General features: G+C 44.9%; 1 protein-coding gene across 2 annotated transcripts in view; it reads right to left on the bottom strand.

Moving 5' to 3' along the window:
• pmela (premelanosome protein a) overlaps positions 1 to 18,831 on the bottom strand; it is a 50,115-nt gene that overhangs the window by 5,931 nt on the left and 25,353 nt on the right. Inside the window, exons 6-10 of one of the 2 annotated variants that reach the window (XM_069905575.1) lie at positions 12,751 to 13,158; positions 10,453 to 10,956; positions 9,905 to 10,033; positions 7,559 to 7,664; positions 1,413 to 1,618 (exon numbers count right to left, since the gene is read on the bottom strand). In XM_069905575.1, the coding sequence (XP_069761676.1) occupies positions 1,413 to 1,618; positions 7,559 to 7,664; positions 9,905 to 10,033; positions 10,453 to 10,956; positions 12,751 to 13,158 (1,353 nt within the window). The remainder of the gene's footprint in view (positions 1 to 1,412; positions 1,619 to 7,558; positions 7,665 to 9,904; positions 10,034 to 10,452; positions 10,957 to 12,750; positions 13,159 to 18,831) is intronic. The other variant, XM_069905576.1, reaches the window with a different exon arrangement.

The raw sequence follows: 18,831 nt of genomic DNA, 5'->3' as shown, positions 1-18,831 counted from the left end.
AATATATAAAGAAACTCTCCTGATTTTATTCATTCCGTTCACAGTAGATGGCAGCATCTATTAGCATAACCAAGGGTTGCATTATATCAGGGGTCTCAAGCTCGCGGCCCGCGGGCCAACTGCGGCCCTCGGGACGATAGTTTGTGGCCCCGCCTCAATATGAAAGTTTAATGTTAGTGCGGCCCGCGAGTTTGATAGGATTGACACTTTTCAGTGTTTTGTGCGGAGCTGAACGAACCTACCAATCACGGTGGGGTATATTGCTCTCGGGGGCGGGACATCGGCTTGGCTTCTTGCGAATATAAGCATATTTGTGTGCATTTTCTATTTGTGATTATATGCACGCGGCACACGCGCAATTTCCGCGGCCGCTCCCGCTTCACGCGCTTCGGCGCGTGAACTTCAATAAGTCCAAGTCCAGGTCAGAACTTACTGACGAGCATCATCAAGCCCTACTGAAGGTCTCAACTGCCTCCTCCCTTAAGCCAAATGTGGCTCGGCTATGCGAGAGGAAGCGCTGCCAGATCTCTAGCAGTAAGAAGTAGGCAGAAGAAGACATGTTCATAACAGTTTATGTTCAATGTTCCATTCATGTTCAGAAAGTTCAAGGTTAAAGAACTGTTAATACAGACATATGAATCTGAATAATAATAATTACATTTCATCATTCAGCAACTAGATGTGGTTTCTTCAGTCTTCTATATCTGCTGTATTATTATTATTTTCATTTTTTTATTTATTTATTACTGATTGATTTTATTTTTTTTCTTATGAATTGTTAATTTATTTATTTTTTCATCTTATTTTGTGTTAAAAAATAAAAATAAAGACATTTGATAACATTGGAATGTTTTTGTAAGAGCTTTTCTTGTGGAAAACCTGATGCGGCCCAGCCTCACCCAGACTCTACCTCCAGCGGCCCCCGGGTAAATTGAGTTTGAGACCCCTGCATTATATTTAGTTGTATTCCATCTGGGCACCTTCCAACCAGATGGCATTAATCGACTTCTCCAGTTTCAGTTAACCACCCCCACCCATCCATCTTTCCTTTCCTCTAGCTCTCTCTCTCTCTCTCTCTTCCCATTTTCCTCTGTCTCCTTTCACAGAGTCAAAAATAAGCCCTCCCTCCTCCAATGAATACTCTCCTTTTCCTTCTCCTTAGCACCTTTTGCTTGTTGGTCTGTGCTCCTTCCCCTGTTCATCTGTCCCTTCTCCCGCTGTTCATACTTCCCCTCTCCCCAGCCATTTAATACAGTCGCCTGCCTGGTTTTAACTTATACCTTGAGGAAGGACTCAGGCCTGAATATATCTTTCCCTCCTATGGACGCTCCGAGACTGGCTGAGTTCTTCTAGCATTAACTGTGTGTGTAGTAAACTACATTATATTCACTCATTTTGTTGGACAGACTTACTTGGGTTTACATTAACACGAGCACTTGCAACAGCCAAGCTGACTGCATTGGTCATAGAAACGTTTACACAGTAAGTTCCAGAGGAATTGAAGAATTGGCGAAGGATAAGGTGACATTCATCAGCTGGTAGCACCTCACTGCAGTCAGTTTGCTGAGGATTTATACAGTCTGCGTCCAACACAACAGTACAAATCTCACTTGGGAAGCTGAAAAATAAATTACAAGACTGAAAATTGCTTATTCCCATTGTGCGGCATCATAATACAATTGAAGAACCTGAACAGATTTTAAAGGCACCTTCTGGAATACCTCGTGGGTTAATGAGAATTCTTGACCTGAGAGAAGTAAAGATGATTTGAGTTTTTAAAAAATAAGATATTCTCATCAAAGTACGTGTGACCTCGGTCAGACCACAGGTGTTGAAGTGTTGCATTCTATCAACATGCCCAAATGGAAAAAAATTGAAATTCTGCAATACACCAGGAACTGGATCACTGGCATTTCAACCTGAATCAATAGGATTGTAGTTACAACTAATTACACTGGACAAGGAAGATTTTTCTTCCTGAACACGACTGGGCGTATTTTATGGATTTTGGACTGCTGATCCCCTTAAATAATTTCTGATCACTTACCATGTTTTAGATATAACCTATTTTTGTGATTTCCTGTCATATTTTAAGTCCACTTCAAGCCGACAAAACCATGAAGTGCAACATGTCGTTGAAAATTCATTTCCTGCATTCGCACGTGGACTCCTTCCCGGCTGATCTTGGTGCCGTCAGTGATGAACACAGTGAAAGGTTTCACCAGGACATGGCGACCATGCAAAAGCAGTATCAGGGCAACTGGAACCCATCAATGCCAGCCGACTATTGTTGGACACTGACACGAGAGGCATCAGTTGCTGAGTACAAACGAAAATTGGCGACAAAACATTTTTAGGTCAGTTGAACTAATGCAATGTGTCAACATCATTACGTGATTAAACAGGCTCAATTCAATAAAAATTAATTTAATGTTTCTCCAACTTACTACGTGATTGTGGTGATACAACCAGCCTACTGCAGGGGGCGATCTCTGTACCTGCAGGTAGACCACCTCAGGGGCTGACTCCACCTGTCTCCACCATTGCATGAACTGGTGTTCAGAATTTTACTGGAATAAAGCCTGTTGTACAGTCTTTTCAGAGTTTGTGCTTGCTTGGTGCTAATTCAGTGCACCATAATTTATTCCAGTAAAATTTTAAAGAGAAGTTTCTGACGATCGAGAGCCGGGAGATCAACCCCCAACACCCGGATGTCCAGGCACGCTTCAAGATCTGGAAGCACGCAATTGAGGCGATCATCCTAACACAGGCGGAGGTGATCAACACAAACCAGAAACGACTCATGATGCTCCACACCAAGCTGAGCCCACGAGCTTTCCAGGCCATCAAGGACTGCACGGACTACGAACCTGTGATGGCCGTCCTGGAGAGCATGTATAAGCCCCCGACAAACGTGGTCAATGCCCGGTACCTGCTCAGCATATGCCTATCTGGGGGCCCTGCATGAGCTAGCCTGCCCATGCCTGGCTGAGACGGGGGTGACCGAAGGGGAACTGGAGCAATTAATCCGGGATGGCTGCACTCAAGGAGTGCCGACAGAAGCTGCTCACTTGCCTCACTTGCCAGGACAATGGAGAGAGTCCGCTCCCTGGAGGCTGACTCCCCCAAACTCTGGTCTGGCAGATGCAGATGACCGCCATCGCCAAAGGCCCTACGTGGAGGAGACAATCGCTGCCATCGACGCAGCTCATCCCTGTAAGTACTGTGGGTCCCGGTGTGGGTCAAACAAGCAATCCCTCAAAGGCTGCCCAGCAAGCAACTCGTACTGCTCCCAATTTGGGATAAAGGCCACTTCACGAAGGTGTGCCTTTCCAGGCCTCTCAGAAGTGCTGTGGCCCTCCACGACCAACTGGGAGCCCTCCCGAACACTGCCATGTGCGATGACCGGGCGACACCATTACTCGCCCCGCCACTTCTGCCCTCACTGCTGACGTCACTTCCGGCCCACCCGCACTACTGCAGTATGCTCACCCCAGGCGCCGCCATCCTCCTCCAGATGACTTCCGCCCGCACCAAAGACGCCACTTCTGCTCAATCAGATGACGTCGCTGCCAGTCGGGTTGCCTGATCGCACCAACGCCATGTGCATCCACCAGGCACTGCCATCTTTGACCAACTGAATATCGACGGGATGTCGTGGTCAACATGGGCACATACCAGATCGCCCATCCGATGCACCCCATGCCCTGGAAGGAAGCCACAGGCCGCTATTCACTTCATCCTTTGGGGAGCAGTGACTCAGACCCCAAGATGGTCCTCGCGTCCACCACCTTAAAAAGGGATATTCCCCAAGGACCCAGGCGCTCAATAATGGACATTGATGTCAACGGGAAGGTAACAAAATGCCTGTTCGATAGCGGTAGTACTGAGAGCTTCGTGCACCCGAATGTGGCCTGGACACTAAAGCTCAAAATCTATCCCATGTACTTTTCCATTGCTTTTGCTGTCCAGGATCATTCCATCACAGACATCAGCTGCTGCTCAGTGGAATTGACAGTGGGTGGAGGGGGAGAAACAAACCAAGGGGTCAGGCTCCTGGTCATACCCCAGCTCTGTGCCTCAGTCCTCTTAGGGCTGGACTTCAAGTGCCACCTCCAAAGCCTTACCTTCGCCTTCGGCGTGCCCCTCCCCCGCTCACATTCTACAGCACGCAGCCCAACGATCGCCCCCAATCCACCTGCGGCCTCTGCACACTACAGGTAACCCCTCCCACCCTCTTCAACTACCTCACGTCAGATTGCAAGCCCATAGCTGCCAAGAGTAGGGGCTATTGCACGGCTAACAGGGCTTTCATTAAGTCAGAAGTGAGGCGGCTTCTGGCAGAAGGTATCATAGAGCCCAGCACCAGTCCCTAGAGAGCCTAAGTCCTAGTGGTAAAAGGGGGTAGTAAACCGAGGATGGTCATCGATTATAGCCAGACCATAAACTGGTACACCCAGCTGATGCCTACCCCTACCCCAAATAGCTGACATGGTCAATGAGATAACCTGCTAGAAGGTCTTCTTGACAATTGATCTCAAGTCGGCCTACCACCAGCTCCCTATCCATGCTCGGGATAAACCATATACTGCCTTAGAGGCAGATGGGCACCTCTACTAGTTCCGCCGGGTCCCATTTGGGGTCACTAATGGGGTCTCTGTTTTCCAGTGGGAGATGGACCGCATGGTAGACCAGCACAACCTAAGAGCAACCTTCCCATACTTGGACAATGTCACCAAGCTCTGATATTTAAAGTTAAATGGTTACCACTCAGGGAGGTTCTCGTTGGTTTCAGAGAGAGATTTGTTGCTTGTTGGACACAGACAAACTGTGGCCACGACCAGCAGGACCACAATGACTACATGAAGAGATTTCTCTGGTCAGCCGAGAAACTGAACCTCACTTACAACAAAGAGAAGTGTGTGTTCAGCACCACCCACCTCGCCATCCTAGGGTACATTGTGGAACATATGGTGTCATTGGTCCCGACCCCAGAACACATACGTCCCCTAATGAAACTGCCCCTTCCCCACAGAATCAAGGCCCTCCACAGGTGCTTTGGGCTTTTCTCCTATTACTCCCAATGGGTCCTCCGTTTTTCGGACAGGGTCCACCCATTGGCTCAAGCCACCATCTTTCCTCTCCCCCAACCCCACCCCCGAGGCACAAGCAGCTTTCGCTCACATCAGGCAAGGCATCGCCGATGCCACGATGTGGGCCGTGGACAAGGACACCCCATTCCAGGTGGAGTGCGATGCCTCTGATATTGCTCTCGCGGCCACCCTCAACCAAGGGGGCCAACCCGTGGCCTTCTTCTCCAGGACACTCCGCGGTTCCAAGCTCAGATACTCCGCCATTGAAAAGGAGGCCCAGGCAATTGTGGAAGCAGTCTGCCACTGGCGCCACTACTTGGCAGGCAGGAGGTTCACCTTCCTCACTGACCAGCACTCAGTGGGATTCATGTTCAGCAACACCCATAAGGGCAAGATCAAAAACGATAAGATCTTGCACTGGAGAGTTGAGCTGGCCACGTTCAGCTATAACATTCAGTGCAGACCAGGGATGTTCAATGACTCCCCCAATGCCCTGTCCTGGACCTGCACAATGGTGCAGTCCGACCAACTGCAGGCACTGCACAACATCCTTTGTCACCCAGGCATCACGCATCAAGTCCCGGAACCTCCCCTTCACCATACAAGAGGTCAGGACCATGACCAAGTTATGCAGGGTCTGTGCAAAGTGCAAACCATGCTTCTTCCTTCTGCCACAGGCCCACGTTATCAAGGCCACTCGGCCCTTCAAATGGCTTAGCGTCGACTTCAAGGATCCCCTTCCTTCCATGAACAAGAACGTCTACTTCCTCGAGGTCGTAGACGAATACTCCCATTTTCCCTTCACCATCCCTTCTCCTGACACCTCCATAGCCACTGTTATCAGGGCTCTGATGCAGATCTTCACCAGTTTGGATACCCGGCATTCATCCACAGTGATCAGGGGTTCGGCTTCATGAGTGAGGAGCTGCACCAGTACCTGGTAGCGCAAGGCATTGCGACTAGTCGTACAACTAGTTACAACCCAAGGGGCAACGGGCAGGTGTAGCGTGAAAACGGGGTGATCTGGAACGCAATCCTCCTGGCCCTGGGGTCCAAAGGCTGGTCCGTCAATGACTGGCAAGAGGCTCTCCCTAAGGCACTCCATGCCATTAGGTCACTCTTGTGTACAGCTACCAATCAGACCCCTCACGAGCGCCTTTTCTCATTCCCCAGGAAATCAGTGACTGGAGTCTCACTCCCAGCTTGGCTCACATCTCCGGGATTAGTGCTCCTCCGCAAACACATGCGGGCCCACAAGTCCGACCCGCCAACCAGAATTACGCTAACATCAGGTACCCCAGTGGCCATGAGGACACCATCTCGACCAGGGATCTGGCAACAGCAGGGGCCCCACCCCTCCCCCCCCCCAGCATCATGACTACCTGACCCAACCTCCCCACCATGGGTACCCTTGGCTCACCCAGGTTCCAGGGCCCTCCAGAGAGCCCCACTCCTAGCAGACCAGACCCACCCGGCCATCCCTCTACGGACAGATGTACAGATAGACACCTCGCTGCCCATGCCTACACCCACCACGGCTATGCTGGACCCAGCCAACCCTCAGGCAACAACCACACCCTCACTGACCTTTGACCAGAAGCCAACCCTGCGACAGTCCCAGAGACTCTGACAGCCACCGAACTGCCTAAATTTGTAAATACCACCCAGCACTGTTCCACACACCCCTGTCCCTCACAGGACAATTTTAAGAAGGGGTTGAATGTGCTAATATGACCACCAGCCTACTGCAGGGAGCGATCTCTGTACCTTCAGGAAGACCACGTAAGGGGCTGACTCCACCTGGCCGGCTGTCAATCAGCCGACCTGAATATAGACCTGAGCCGGCCCCTCCCGAGCCAGTCACACAGGGAGCTACCAAGGCTTGAACTGGTGTTCAGACTTTTACTGGAATAAAGCCTGTTGTACAGTCTTTTGAGTTTTGTGCTTGCTGGCTGCTACCTCAGTGCACCACAGTGATAATAACACAAAACTGAAATTATCTTTGTGTTCAGCTCTTTTTTCCAGGAAGCAATCCTTTTGAAAAAAATTGTTGTCCAGTGTTATCTTGCCACCATGTAACTTAACTACTTGAATTGAATGAATACCTATTGCTAATGTATAACACTAGTGAATGTCCTTTAACTGCTCACACTAACCATCCGAAACGCTCATATTCATGAAACAATATTTATTTATCTAGATGAATACTTGTCCTGCTTATGTATTGTCTATGTGTGAGTTATGTCTGGTTGTGTATCTGCGTTTTTGCACCAAGGACTAGAGAATGCTCTTTCATCGGGTTGTACTTGTACAATCAGATGACAATAAACTCTGTCATCCAGCCTGTTGCAAGGCTGGTGTCAAACATTTTCTCATAATAATTTATATTGCTTGCTCAGACAAAGTGAAGCTGCATCTCAAAACCATTAAATAAGGAACTTAATAAAAATGTAGATGTGCCATACCTTCCCTGACAGCTCACTGTGAAATCTACAGCATTTTGCTGTGTCTCTGACACAGAGCCTGGCAGCACATTGGATATTTGCACAATTTCCACACTTTCAATGCTCTCTGAAAGAGACGGATAAAACATGCAGCATCAACCTTTCAATAAAATCCCTCAAATCCACTTTCTGGTTGCAACAAAGCCAAGATTTCAATGTATCTTGGTTACAGTAATAGCTCTGAGTGATGCCACGGCTGCACCACAAAATCACCAGCAGGCAATAGGGAAATGGCTCACACTTTTGTATGGGCATCCTATTAGGTGCACAACTCTAATCTGCAGAATATAAGAACCAATGTGATGAAGCCAATCTCATTGCACACCTAACTACAGGAAAGATTCATTAAGAATGAAAGCGTGCAGAGAAGCTAGACTTCAGGAACTGAGTTACAGGGAAAGGTTAAACAGGTTAGGACTTCATTCCCAGAGTGTAGATGGAGGTATTTCAAATTATGAGGGGGATAGACAGAGTAAACATAGGTCGGCTTTATCCACTGAGGGTAGGTGAGATACAAACCAGAGGACATGGATTGAGAGTGAAAGGGGAAAAGTTTAGCGGAAAACTTCTTCACACAGAGTGTCGTAGTTGTGTGGAACAAGCTGCCAGCTGAGGTGGTGAATGCGGGCTCAGTTTTAACATTAAGAGGAATTTGGGCAGGTACTTGGATGGGAGAGGAATGGAGGGATATGGACTGGGTGCAGGTCAGTGGGACTAGGCAAAACAAAATGGTTTGGGAAAGACTAGAAGCGCCAAAGGGACCTGTTTCTGTGCTGTAATGTTCTATGGTTCTATGATTTGGGCTGATCTGTAGTTTGACCTTCTATGCAACCAGATATTGGAATTAGGAATAGAAATCTTGAAGGTACAAACTCAATTGGTTTATTGGTATATGCTTTAATAGCAGTGAATTGTGTTGGTCACTTTCATACAAAAGCTCCACGACTAGGAGCTTTAAAATCAGTTTTGCTGGAAAAAAATGTGCTGCTGCTGCTTGTTATTATGCAGAGTTGTGTGTTTTACTGTTTTATTGTTCTCAAAAACTATCCATGCTTTCTCCACAAAGCAAAGCATTTTCATACTTTTGCTGTGATCCAGAGATTGGACTGACAGTCTTCTTTCCTCCAGCTCTCCACCCCCTCCCCTTTCCATTCACAGAGCCATCCCCCCCCCCCCCCCACTGCTTACTGGTGGGCCCTCCCTCCCTTATCCACCTATTACTTCCTGCCTTTGGAACTGTGCTCTTCCCTTTGCCCCTCCCCCCCACCATTTTGTTCAGGTGCCTGGCAACATTATGAGGAGTTCAAGTCCAAAACGTTGGTTATGTAGCTTTCTCTTTGTGACATAAAGTACACTGCTTGACCAGCTGTGTTTCTCCAGTGTTGTTTTTTTTTACATTGGTCTGACAGTGATGATTATCAGCAATTACATCAAAACCTTTGACAAAAAAAACTTGCTTTTGTATCCTTCAAGTTGATAGTGCAGTTGGCTTTCTTTAGAATTTAATAGCCTGACAATTTTGAAAGTTTTTAAATTTGGTTATAAAAAAACTCCTGGTATGTGGAATTCAAGCAACCAGCAACCTCAAGCAACCGGCAAAAAAGGGTAAAATAAATAAATAAAATGAAGTAAATAAATAAGACTAAATAAAAAAATAAATAAATAATTTTAATTGTAAAAAGTGTATGTTCTCTGAAGTCACACATAAACCTTGGGTGAAGATGGGAGCAAATATCCAGCCAGCGGAGGGAGAGCCTTGGTCGGGCTTTGCTCGTAGCAGCTGTTTGAATAAAGTTAGGTGTAAAACAGCAATGGGGCTCGCCCGGGATGAAGAGCTGATTGATGCCGCTCGCCATTGGGGTGACTCTCTCAAAGTGTCTCCTTATCCCTGCTGAGTAAGAGTCGCCCCGGTCAGAGGTTTTATCTGTAAATTTGGGGGGGTGTTAATTATCTATAATGTTATTGTTCATCTTTCGGGCGGCTCCGTGGTGGGGGAGGAACCTGCAGATGCAGCGACAGTTAAATGTTTTCAAATAATGTGACTGAAAATAAAGTAAAATGTTTTAAGCTTTATATATTCACGCAAGTGAAGTTTGTTCGATGTAATTACAGAGGAGTATATTTGTCTTTTAAACTTTATTCTTAATGTAGATGTATTAGTTAGGCATTGTAAGAGTAAGTCTCAAGCAACCAGAAAACTCGCTTGTCCAGCATCTCCCAATCGCCGTAGGTGCCGGATACCAGGGGTTTTACTGAAATATACTATCCTTTTGTTGGTGTTTGTATTGATTTCAAAGCCATACTCACGGATCATATTGAGGGTGGTCATGAAGGTGCCATAGCGGTAGATAACGCAATTATATTCTGGGTCTTCAAGAGCTTGCCGTTTCACCAGCAAGAGTTCCTCGTTAGTGCCTGTGGCAGTTGTCTCAGCGTCTGAAATCAACATTGTGGCAAGTTCATCCGTTGATTCCAAAAAGAACAGTTGATAAACCGAGGACATGGACCATTATGTTCTTGCAGATTATGATAAGGTCATCAGCCTGACTTGCTGAGTTTCTCCGGCATTATTTTGTAAACTACAATCACAGTGACTGCAGACTTTCTTGTTTAACTCCATCATATTGTGACCTTGTTGCTTGAGAAACTCAACAATATTGCAACGATGTATTTTAAGAATTAAGCTGTATTTTCAGATTACAAAACTTCTGGTTTCCAACTGAACTGCTCTGTTCAATTAGACTACATTAAAGGAGACAGTTTTATATAAAATGAATTGCAGATTTCTATCAAACAACATTTCAACTTTTACTTTTTTTTACAAAGTTCTCCAAAAATTTTAATGGGAAATTTACCAGATGGTGGTTCTGATTCAGTGTTGTCCACATTTGTAGCTTCGTCAATGATGGAGGTTGCTGCAATTATACCTTCATCCGTGTCCGAACTTGCTGTATTTATAGTTGCACCAGTAGTTACCGGATTTAGAGGTTGCGCTGGGGCCGCACTTGCTGCATTTATCACTTGTTCTGGGGCCGCAGTCGCTGCGCTTATCGCTTGTTCTGGGGCCACAGTCGCTGCGCTTATCATTTGTTCTGGGGCTGCAGTCGCTGCGCTTATCGCTTGTTCTGGGGCCGCAGTCGTTGCGCTTATCGCTTGTTCTGGGGCCGCAGTCGCTGCGCTTATAGTTTCATCAGTAGCAGGGGTTGCTGCACTTCTAATTTGTTCTGAAGCAGCAGTGGTTGCATTTAAAGTTTCATCAGGGGCAATAGGGAATGAAGAAGGAATTAGAACAAGGTCCCCTGTGACAGTGGGAATTATAATTGGTTCCTGCTGAGATGGAGGTACTGGGGAACCGGACACTGGAAAAGATAGATATAGATTCAATTGTTGGTGGCTGAGAAGGAGGTGTATTTCTTATGATAAAAATTAAGATGCAGTTCTAAAGTCTTTGTCAGGTGTACTAGACAAAAGCTAAGCTAACATCAAATTCATTTGCATCTTTGTGCCTGAGTATTTAATAAATCTATCCTAATGTGTCTATCTCATACCTTTGAAATGACCAGTAGTTTATTGTGGCTATAGTTTATTATAGTTTATTCGAATAGATGCTTCCTCATTCTATCCATCACCAAGACTGCCCACTTTCAACTCAGTCTCTGCTCCCCACTTACTAGTCTCTGCCCCCCCACCTTCTCATCCACCACTGGCATATGATTTCATTGCCTCGGTCCTCAGAGTCGGTCCTCGGAGTCAACTACTCCAGTGTGCTCCCAGTCAGCTTGCCATCCTGTCTCTTCTGTAAACTTGAGCTCATCTAATGCAGCCTGTAGCGAAGCTCACATCAAATCCTCTTAGTTAATCAGCCTAGTTTGGCTCCCACTAAAGCAAAACCTCAATTTTAAAAATCTAATCCTTGCTTACAAATCCATCCAGGACCTAAAAACCCACTGAATTCTCTGGATTGGTCCAATTCTTCATCTAATATTTTAATCCCTTCACCATCAATAGTTTGCCTTTAGCTGCTAAGGTCCTAAGCTCAAACTTCCTACTCCCCTCTAAACTTCAGCAGTTCTCCACCCCTTGTCCTTTAAGGCACTTTTTAAAACCATAATTACATGTCCCAATACCTACTTTCGAGCTTGGTGTCAAATTTTGTTTGATAACACTGTACAGCAAATCTTTTCGAAGGTTTGCTTCCTGAATAAAAATTGGTAATTTTGATAGACAACTTCAAGCTGAACATAGAGATAATTTCAGATTTGCTGAATCGCGTAGGAAGTTGGAGAAACATTAAATTAACCTTTGTTGAATTTAGCCTGTTTAATCGCATAATGATGCTCTCAGGTTGACTGCACATGTTGCATAACAAATGTGAGGAGCCCAGGGTTTGTCTTGGTCATCAATTTTACAACTGAACTAGAGCTCATAGGCTTTTTTAATAACTGCAGTCATGCTGCGTCTTTGTGCTTTAAGTCTTTACTCGCCACAAATGTAACAGGATGTATCACAGCTGATGTTACATTGACGAGACATTTCTGCTGTATTGAATCTTCCTGAAGACAATAAATGGTATTGTTCAGGACACTCACTGTACTATTGCCTGAAGAACATGTCCATCAACACTCATTCAATGTTTATGGATGTAACGCACAGCATCTGTATATGTGAGCTGTTTTTATAGCCTGTCTGCATCTATCCTGACTAATTATGTCCAGGCTTAAGACAACATTTGCATAGCACCTGCTCTGAGTGCATGCCCAGGCATTCTTGGACTGACCAAAATAGCTCGCTTTGTGGGCAATATACTAGTAGGCTTAAAATATGATAGGAAATAGCAAAAATAGGTTATACCTTAAAAAAATGGTGATTTTCATGATCAGCAGCCCAAAATCCACAAAATACACCCAAAAGTGTTCAGGCGGTAAAATCTTTGTTGTCCAGTGTTATGTTTCTGTGATATTTTACGATCCTAAAGTTGCTTTTTAAATTAAAGCAGTTTTTAATGTTTTCTTCTGGAAACAATTTAAACCTGCTCATTTTCAAACCAATGAATAGTGACCCAAATTTCTGTTGCCCCCTCTGCAAGAAAGGTAAAAGTGTTTTGAACCATTTTAGCTTCAACCCCTGTGTTTAGTATCCCGGAACTTTCCTACCTGTGGGAAACTCCCCTGCAGGAGACTGGCTAGATATAGGAGATGCAATCAGTTCAGGAGTCACAACAGGGAGAGCTGATGTAGGGTAAAAGGTCATAGTGGAGATAATCGGATTTGAACTTTCAACAGTTGAATTGCACACAGTGAATGGTATGGCAGCCTGTAGGACTACTTGTGGTTTGAAAACTCCTGTTGAGAGATAGATGTGTGTCACGGTGTGAACCCGAGAGATTAAGGTACCACTGCCATCTCCAAAATCCCAAGTGAAGCTGACATCGGCATCTTTTAAATATTGGCTAGGATCGTGGAGTTTAATTCCAAAGAAAATCGCCTGGTTCTGTATAAAGCTGTTGTCTGCATCATTGAGATCATTGATCTGGGAAATCTCAACGGAGAATGGAATCTGATCTGCACAAAGATATAAAAATTAAATTAGTGCAATATTGAACTTTGAGATTAAATACAATTAAATCCATCCAGAAACACTTTGATGCAACATCTTAACCCATTATCAACTATTATAGAAAAGAATCAATTCACTTTATCAGCTTGCAAACTTCAGTGAAGGTGTTTTTCATGAGGTCTACACTCTAAATGCAAGCCACATTGATTCAGACTTTACTAACCACAAAGATCAATTCAGGACTCTCGTAACAACTGTGGATAATGTAAAGGAGGGTAGATTCCCAATCCTGAATGAAGTCATAAATACAGGCCTCAAAAGATAGGAGATTCTCATGGAATAGAATCATAGAAAACCTACAATACAAATGAAGGTCAATCTGCCCACTATGCCCATGGTGTTAAAAGAAGAACTATTTAATCCAATCCCACCTTCCACTGCTTGATCTGTATCTCTTTAAGGATGCATCCTGATATTTTTAAAAATCTGCTTCTACCACTCAAGTAATGAGTTCCCACATCTCTCTGCTAATCATTTTACCAATTACTTTAAATCTGCAGCCCTTATTGTGAACCTTCATCAAAGGGAAATAAGTTCTTATCTAAATTTAGACATACCGCACGATAACGCGCCCTTTTGGCCCACAAGCCCGTGCTGCCTAATTACACCCAATTGATCTAAAACATCCAGTACGTTTTGAAGGGTGGGAGTAAACCGAAGCCCCTGCAGACACAGGGAGAACATACAAATTCCTGACAGCATGGAATTCCAACCCCAGTCCCGATCGCTAGCTTTCCTGCAAATTGGTGCTCGCAGAACAAAACCTTTATCAGTGTCAGAGGCCATAAAATCTATGGTGCCAGTGTATGATTAGGAACTGGATTTGATATACTTTCCCCATGGAAAGTACATCTACTGTTGTGTTTGCTCTCCAACCCAATTCCCAGTTTATAGCAAGAACTGGCAAGAATATTACAAGTGAGCTAAAAATAAGCATCTTATACTATTTATCTTTCCAATGAACTTATCATTAATATAAGAACTCTTTTGTTCACCCTGAGCATCCATTATCTTAACCGTTACTTACAGGGTCAGGATTCACTGGATGTTTATGTGAAAAGATACATCCTAATTTCACTCCTCTATGCTGTGTCTCTTCTTGTAAAATTATATTCTTTTGTTGTTTCTTCCACCAGAGAAAAAATATTTATCCATCAAACCAATTCTTTACATTTTGGAGGGGCTCTCAGTTTCATTTTTCATTGGCAACAAAAATTGGAGGGGTATCTATTTTCATTGATCCTAGAGTTTCGTTTTCACACTTTAACACCGTTACTGATTTATTTGGCAGATATTTAATTGTGACTGGTTTATTAGGTGGTCAAAAGGTTGCTTTAGTCTGTGTCTATAAATGTAGACAGTCCCGAATTTTTTAAGAAATTGTTTTCTTCGTTACCGAAATTAAACAAATTTAAACTGATTTTGGGAGGATATCTGAACTGCTGTCTTAACCCTTTGATCAATAGGTCTTTAACCAATCCGATGTATCCTATCATGGCTGCGACGTGTATTAGTTTGGTTGATATCTGGAGATTTTTCCTTTTTCTCACGTTTATCGTACATATTCAAGATTGATTATTTTTTGGTTGACACTCGTCTAGTACCCATGGTTACCTATTGTACGTATGATGCAATCACACTGTTAGATTATGCACCTTTGAAATGAGTAATGAAGTTCCCCGGCATTATATCCAACTCCTCACAATGCAGATTTAATCTTACGTTGTTGCAGGATCTAAAGTTTGTAAATGTTATTAAAGAACAAATCTCACAATTTTTTTGAATTAAATGTTACAGAGGGAATGTCAAGTTTGATTATTTGGGACACGATGAAATATTTTCTTAAGGGACACGCAATTTCATACTCAGCAGGTTTGAGAAAGAAAACGAAAGCAGAACTTGCGTTGATAACTAACAGAATTAAAGAAATAGATCATGATTATTCAGTGACCTCTAGTGACCTACGGCTCCTAGAACGCTTCCACCAGCGTTGTCTCCGCTCCATCCTCAACATCCATTGGAGCGCTTACATCCCTAACGTCGAAGTACTCGAGATGGCAGAGGTCGACAGCATCGAGTCCACGCTGCTGAAGATCCAGCTGCGCTGGATGGGTCACGTCTCCAGAATGGAGGACCATCGCCTTCCCAAGATCGTGTTATATGGCGAGCTCTCCACTGGCCACCGTGACAGAGGTGCACCAAAGAAAAGGTACAAGGACTGCCTAAAGAAATCTCTTGGTGCCTGCCACATTGACCACCGCCAGTGGGCTGATAACGCCTCAAACCGTGCATCTTGGCGCCTCACAGTTTGGCGGGCAGCAACCTCCTTTGAAGAAGACCGCAGAGCCCACCTCACTGACAAAAGGCAAAGGAGGAAAAACCCAACACCCAACCCCAACCAACCAATTTTCCCCTGCAACCGCTGCAATCGTGTCTGCCTGTCCCGCATCGGACTTGTCAGCCACAAACGAGCCTGCAGCTGACGTGGACTTTTTTACCCCCTCCATAAATCTTCGTCCGCGAAGCCAAGCCAAAGAGTGACGCTCTCTGTAAAGAAAGGATAGAACTCTAACTCCAGCCTGACCTGCTCTTGACCTACCCTATTGATAGTCAACTTCTTAAATCTAAGCACCAGTTTTACAGACACAGAGATAAATCAGGTAAATTGTTGACTAGTCAACTAAAAGCAGATATGGTTAGAAGACAAATTTTGAAAATGCGTAAAGTTGACGGAAATGTAACTAGATTATCATGAAATTAATAAAACATTTTTAGCTTTTTATTCTAATTTATATAAACCTGACTTTCCAGATAGCAATACTGTTATGAATCAATTTTTACAAAAATTGAACTTGCCAAAAATCTCTATTCATGATGTGAAATTATTGGATGCACCTATTAAGCAAGAGGAAATAAAAAGGGCAATATCTTCCCTTCAGGCACCAGGACCGGATGGGTATACAGTGGAGTTTTTTTAAATGACACTCTTTCCTTTCATTTATGCAAAATCTTCTCTGACTCTCTATCCTCTGGGACATTGCCTAAAATATTTTATGAGCCATTTATTTCATCAATTCCTAAAAGAGACCTAACTGATTGTGCCTCCTACAGGCCGATATCATTATTAAATGTAGATTCTAAAATCCTTTCTAAAATTTTAGCCAACAGACTTAAGAATATTCTACCTAAAGTTATATCTAAGGATCAAACTGGGTTCATTAAGAATAGGTATTCTCATTTCAATATTCAAAGATTATTTACTATTACTTATTCTTCTCCATCTGGAAAAACCTGAATGTGTTGCATCCAAATTGACCACCACGATCAAGCACATCTTGGGGAAGAGCAATGGGATGACCAACGTGTTGTCCACCTAGTCGGTGCATGGTTTGACTCCAGGAGTGGATTACGCGGCGTTAGCAGAGGCACAACAGGGGGACAATTAACTATCGGCATACCGAACCACAGTCACTGGACTCTGCCTTGAGGATGTACTAATTGGGCTCAGAGATACCAAACCCCTGTGTGACATTTCCACTGGGCAACCGCGACCGCTTGGAGGTACCAGATCTTCGACCCTTTGCATGGATTAGCCCACCCTTCCACCCAGGCGACCACCCAGCTAATCGCAGATCACTTCATGTGGCTTGGCCTACGCAAGCAGGTCAGCCACTGGGCCAGGATGTGCACAGACTCCCAGACCTCCAAGGTCCAGAGGCACGTAGTGGACACCGTCGGCCCACTACCCATCTCTAGAGGAGCATGGTTCCTATTTACAATGGTGGACAGGTTCACGAGGTGGCCGTAAGCCGTCCCAATCACAAACACGACGGCAGAGACTTGCGCCAGGACGCTGATCACAACCTAGGTGGAGAGGTTCGGGCTCTCCACCCCATCACTTCAGACAGAGGGGCATAGTTCACCTTGGCTCTGTGGTCAGCGGCAGCACAGCTACTAGGAATCCAGCTCCACCTGATGACTACGTACCACCTTGAATCGAATGGCCTGCTGAAATGTTTCCACAGGCACCTGGCCAGCCCTGATGGCATGCCTCCAAGGGCCCAATTGGGTAGATGAACTCCCCTGGGTGCTACTGGGCATCCGCCCAACCCCCAAGACAGACCTGGCAGCGTCATCTGCTGAACTAGTTTATGGTGCACCGCTCACAGTACCTGGCAAATTTGTGCCTGCACCCCGTGATCAAGAGGACACAACAGCAGAGGTCCTGACCAGACTTTGGGAGAGACTCAGAACATTGGCTCCGATGCTGACGTCCCATCACGAGGCAAGGCCCTCCTTCGTATCCAAAGACCTGCAGCAGAGCAAGTATGTGTTTGTCTGCCGAGGAGTGCACAGACCACCCCTGCAGTGGCCATGCGAAGGACCCTTCAAAGTGGTCCGTCATAACGGGGCAGCTTGTGTTTTGGATGTGGGTGGCCAGGAGGCGACATTTACCATAGGCTGCCTCAAGGTGGCACACCTAGGTCGTGGTCCCATCAGTCAAGAGGCAAGGGCGGCCGTGTAAATCAGACAGTAAATGGAGTATGGTTTCAGCACCTCCTATCGCCAGTTCTAGGGGGGGAGGGGTGTCATGTGGCAGCTCACCCACGCGGCTCCAGCAGTCGTGGTTGAGTCCGCAGTCAGAGACACATTCGAGAGCTCTCTGTGCGGAGCAAAACAGCAGACAGGAAGTTGATGTCACTTTTGCCCCACACGAGCACCAAGACCACTGGGACCAGCATGGACCTTTTCAGCACACGAGTTTGAATCAGTAAATGGGTTGGTTTGAAACTCTACTCAGCTCAGCGTATTTCTTCACTCGCGGTGGCCGATAGCCACAATCCTAAGAAATCTATTCCTTTTATGCCATCCCTACTTTCTGAATTCAGTAGGTTTTCAGGATATAAATTAAATCTTTATCACAAGTTAAAGGAGGAGAAGCAGGCCACTTGGCCCATTGAGTCTGTTCCATGATTCTACACTAAGCTGAACTATGTTCACACCTAGTTCCAATTTCCAGCCTTTTCCCCATAACCCTTGATACCCTTACTAATGAGATAACTGTCCATTTTCTGTTTAAATACACCCAGTGATCTGGCCTCCACTGCTTTGTGTGGCAGTGAGTTCCACAGATCCACGACCCTCTGACTCAAGACCATTCTTCCTCCTCTCTGTTTTGAATGGATAACTTCTAATTTTAAGACTGACCCCTGGTCCTCGATTCACCCACCAAGGGAAACATCTTATCTATATCCACTCTGTCAAAATCTTTCAAAATTCAAAATGTCTCTATGAGATCCCCCCCTCATTCTTCTATACTCCAATTAATATAATCCAAGAGCTACCAAACATAAGAGTGAACTTTTTCCTTTTAATAATCAGGAGTATTTATACGATCAAATACCCTTTAAAGTTGTTAAGAACCAATTTACCTATTTGGGTATTAAAATTATGAGATATTTTAAGGATTTGTATAAATATAATTATTTCCCCCTGATAAAATATACAAAACAAATGCTTTCCAGATGGTCTCCAGTGGCGCTATCATTAGTTGATCATATTAATGCAATTAAAATGATAATTTTATCAAAATTTTCATATTCAAGCAGTACCTTCCT

The sequence above is a fragment of the Narcine bancroftii genome, chromosome 12 (assembly GCF_036971445.1).
Source record: "Narcine bancroftii isolate sNarBan1 chromosome 12, sNarBan1.hap1, whole genome shotgun sequence".
Lineage (NCBI taxonomy): Eukaryota > Metazoa > Chordata > Chondrichthyes > Torpediniformes > Narcinidae > Narcine > Narcine bancroftii.
Note: the sequence above shows the minus strand (reverse complement) of the source record. Positions and strands in the feature narration are given on the sequence as shown.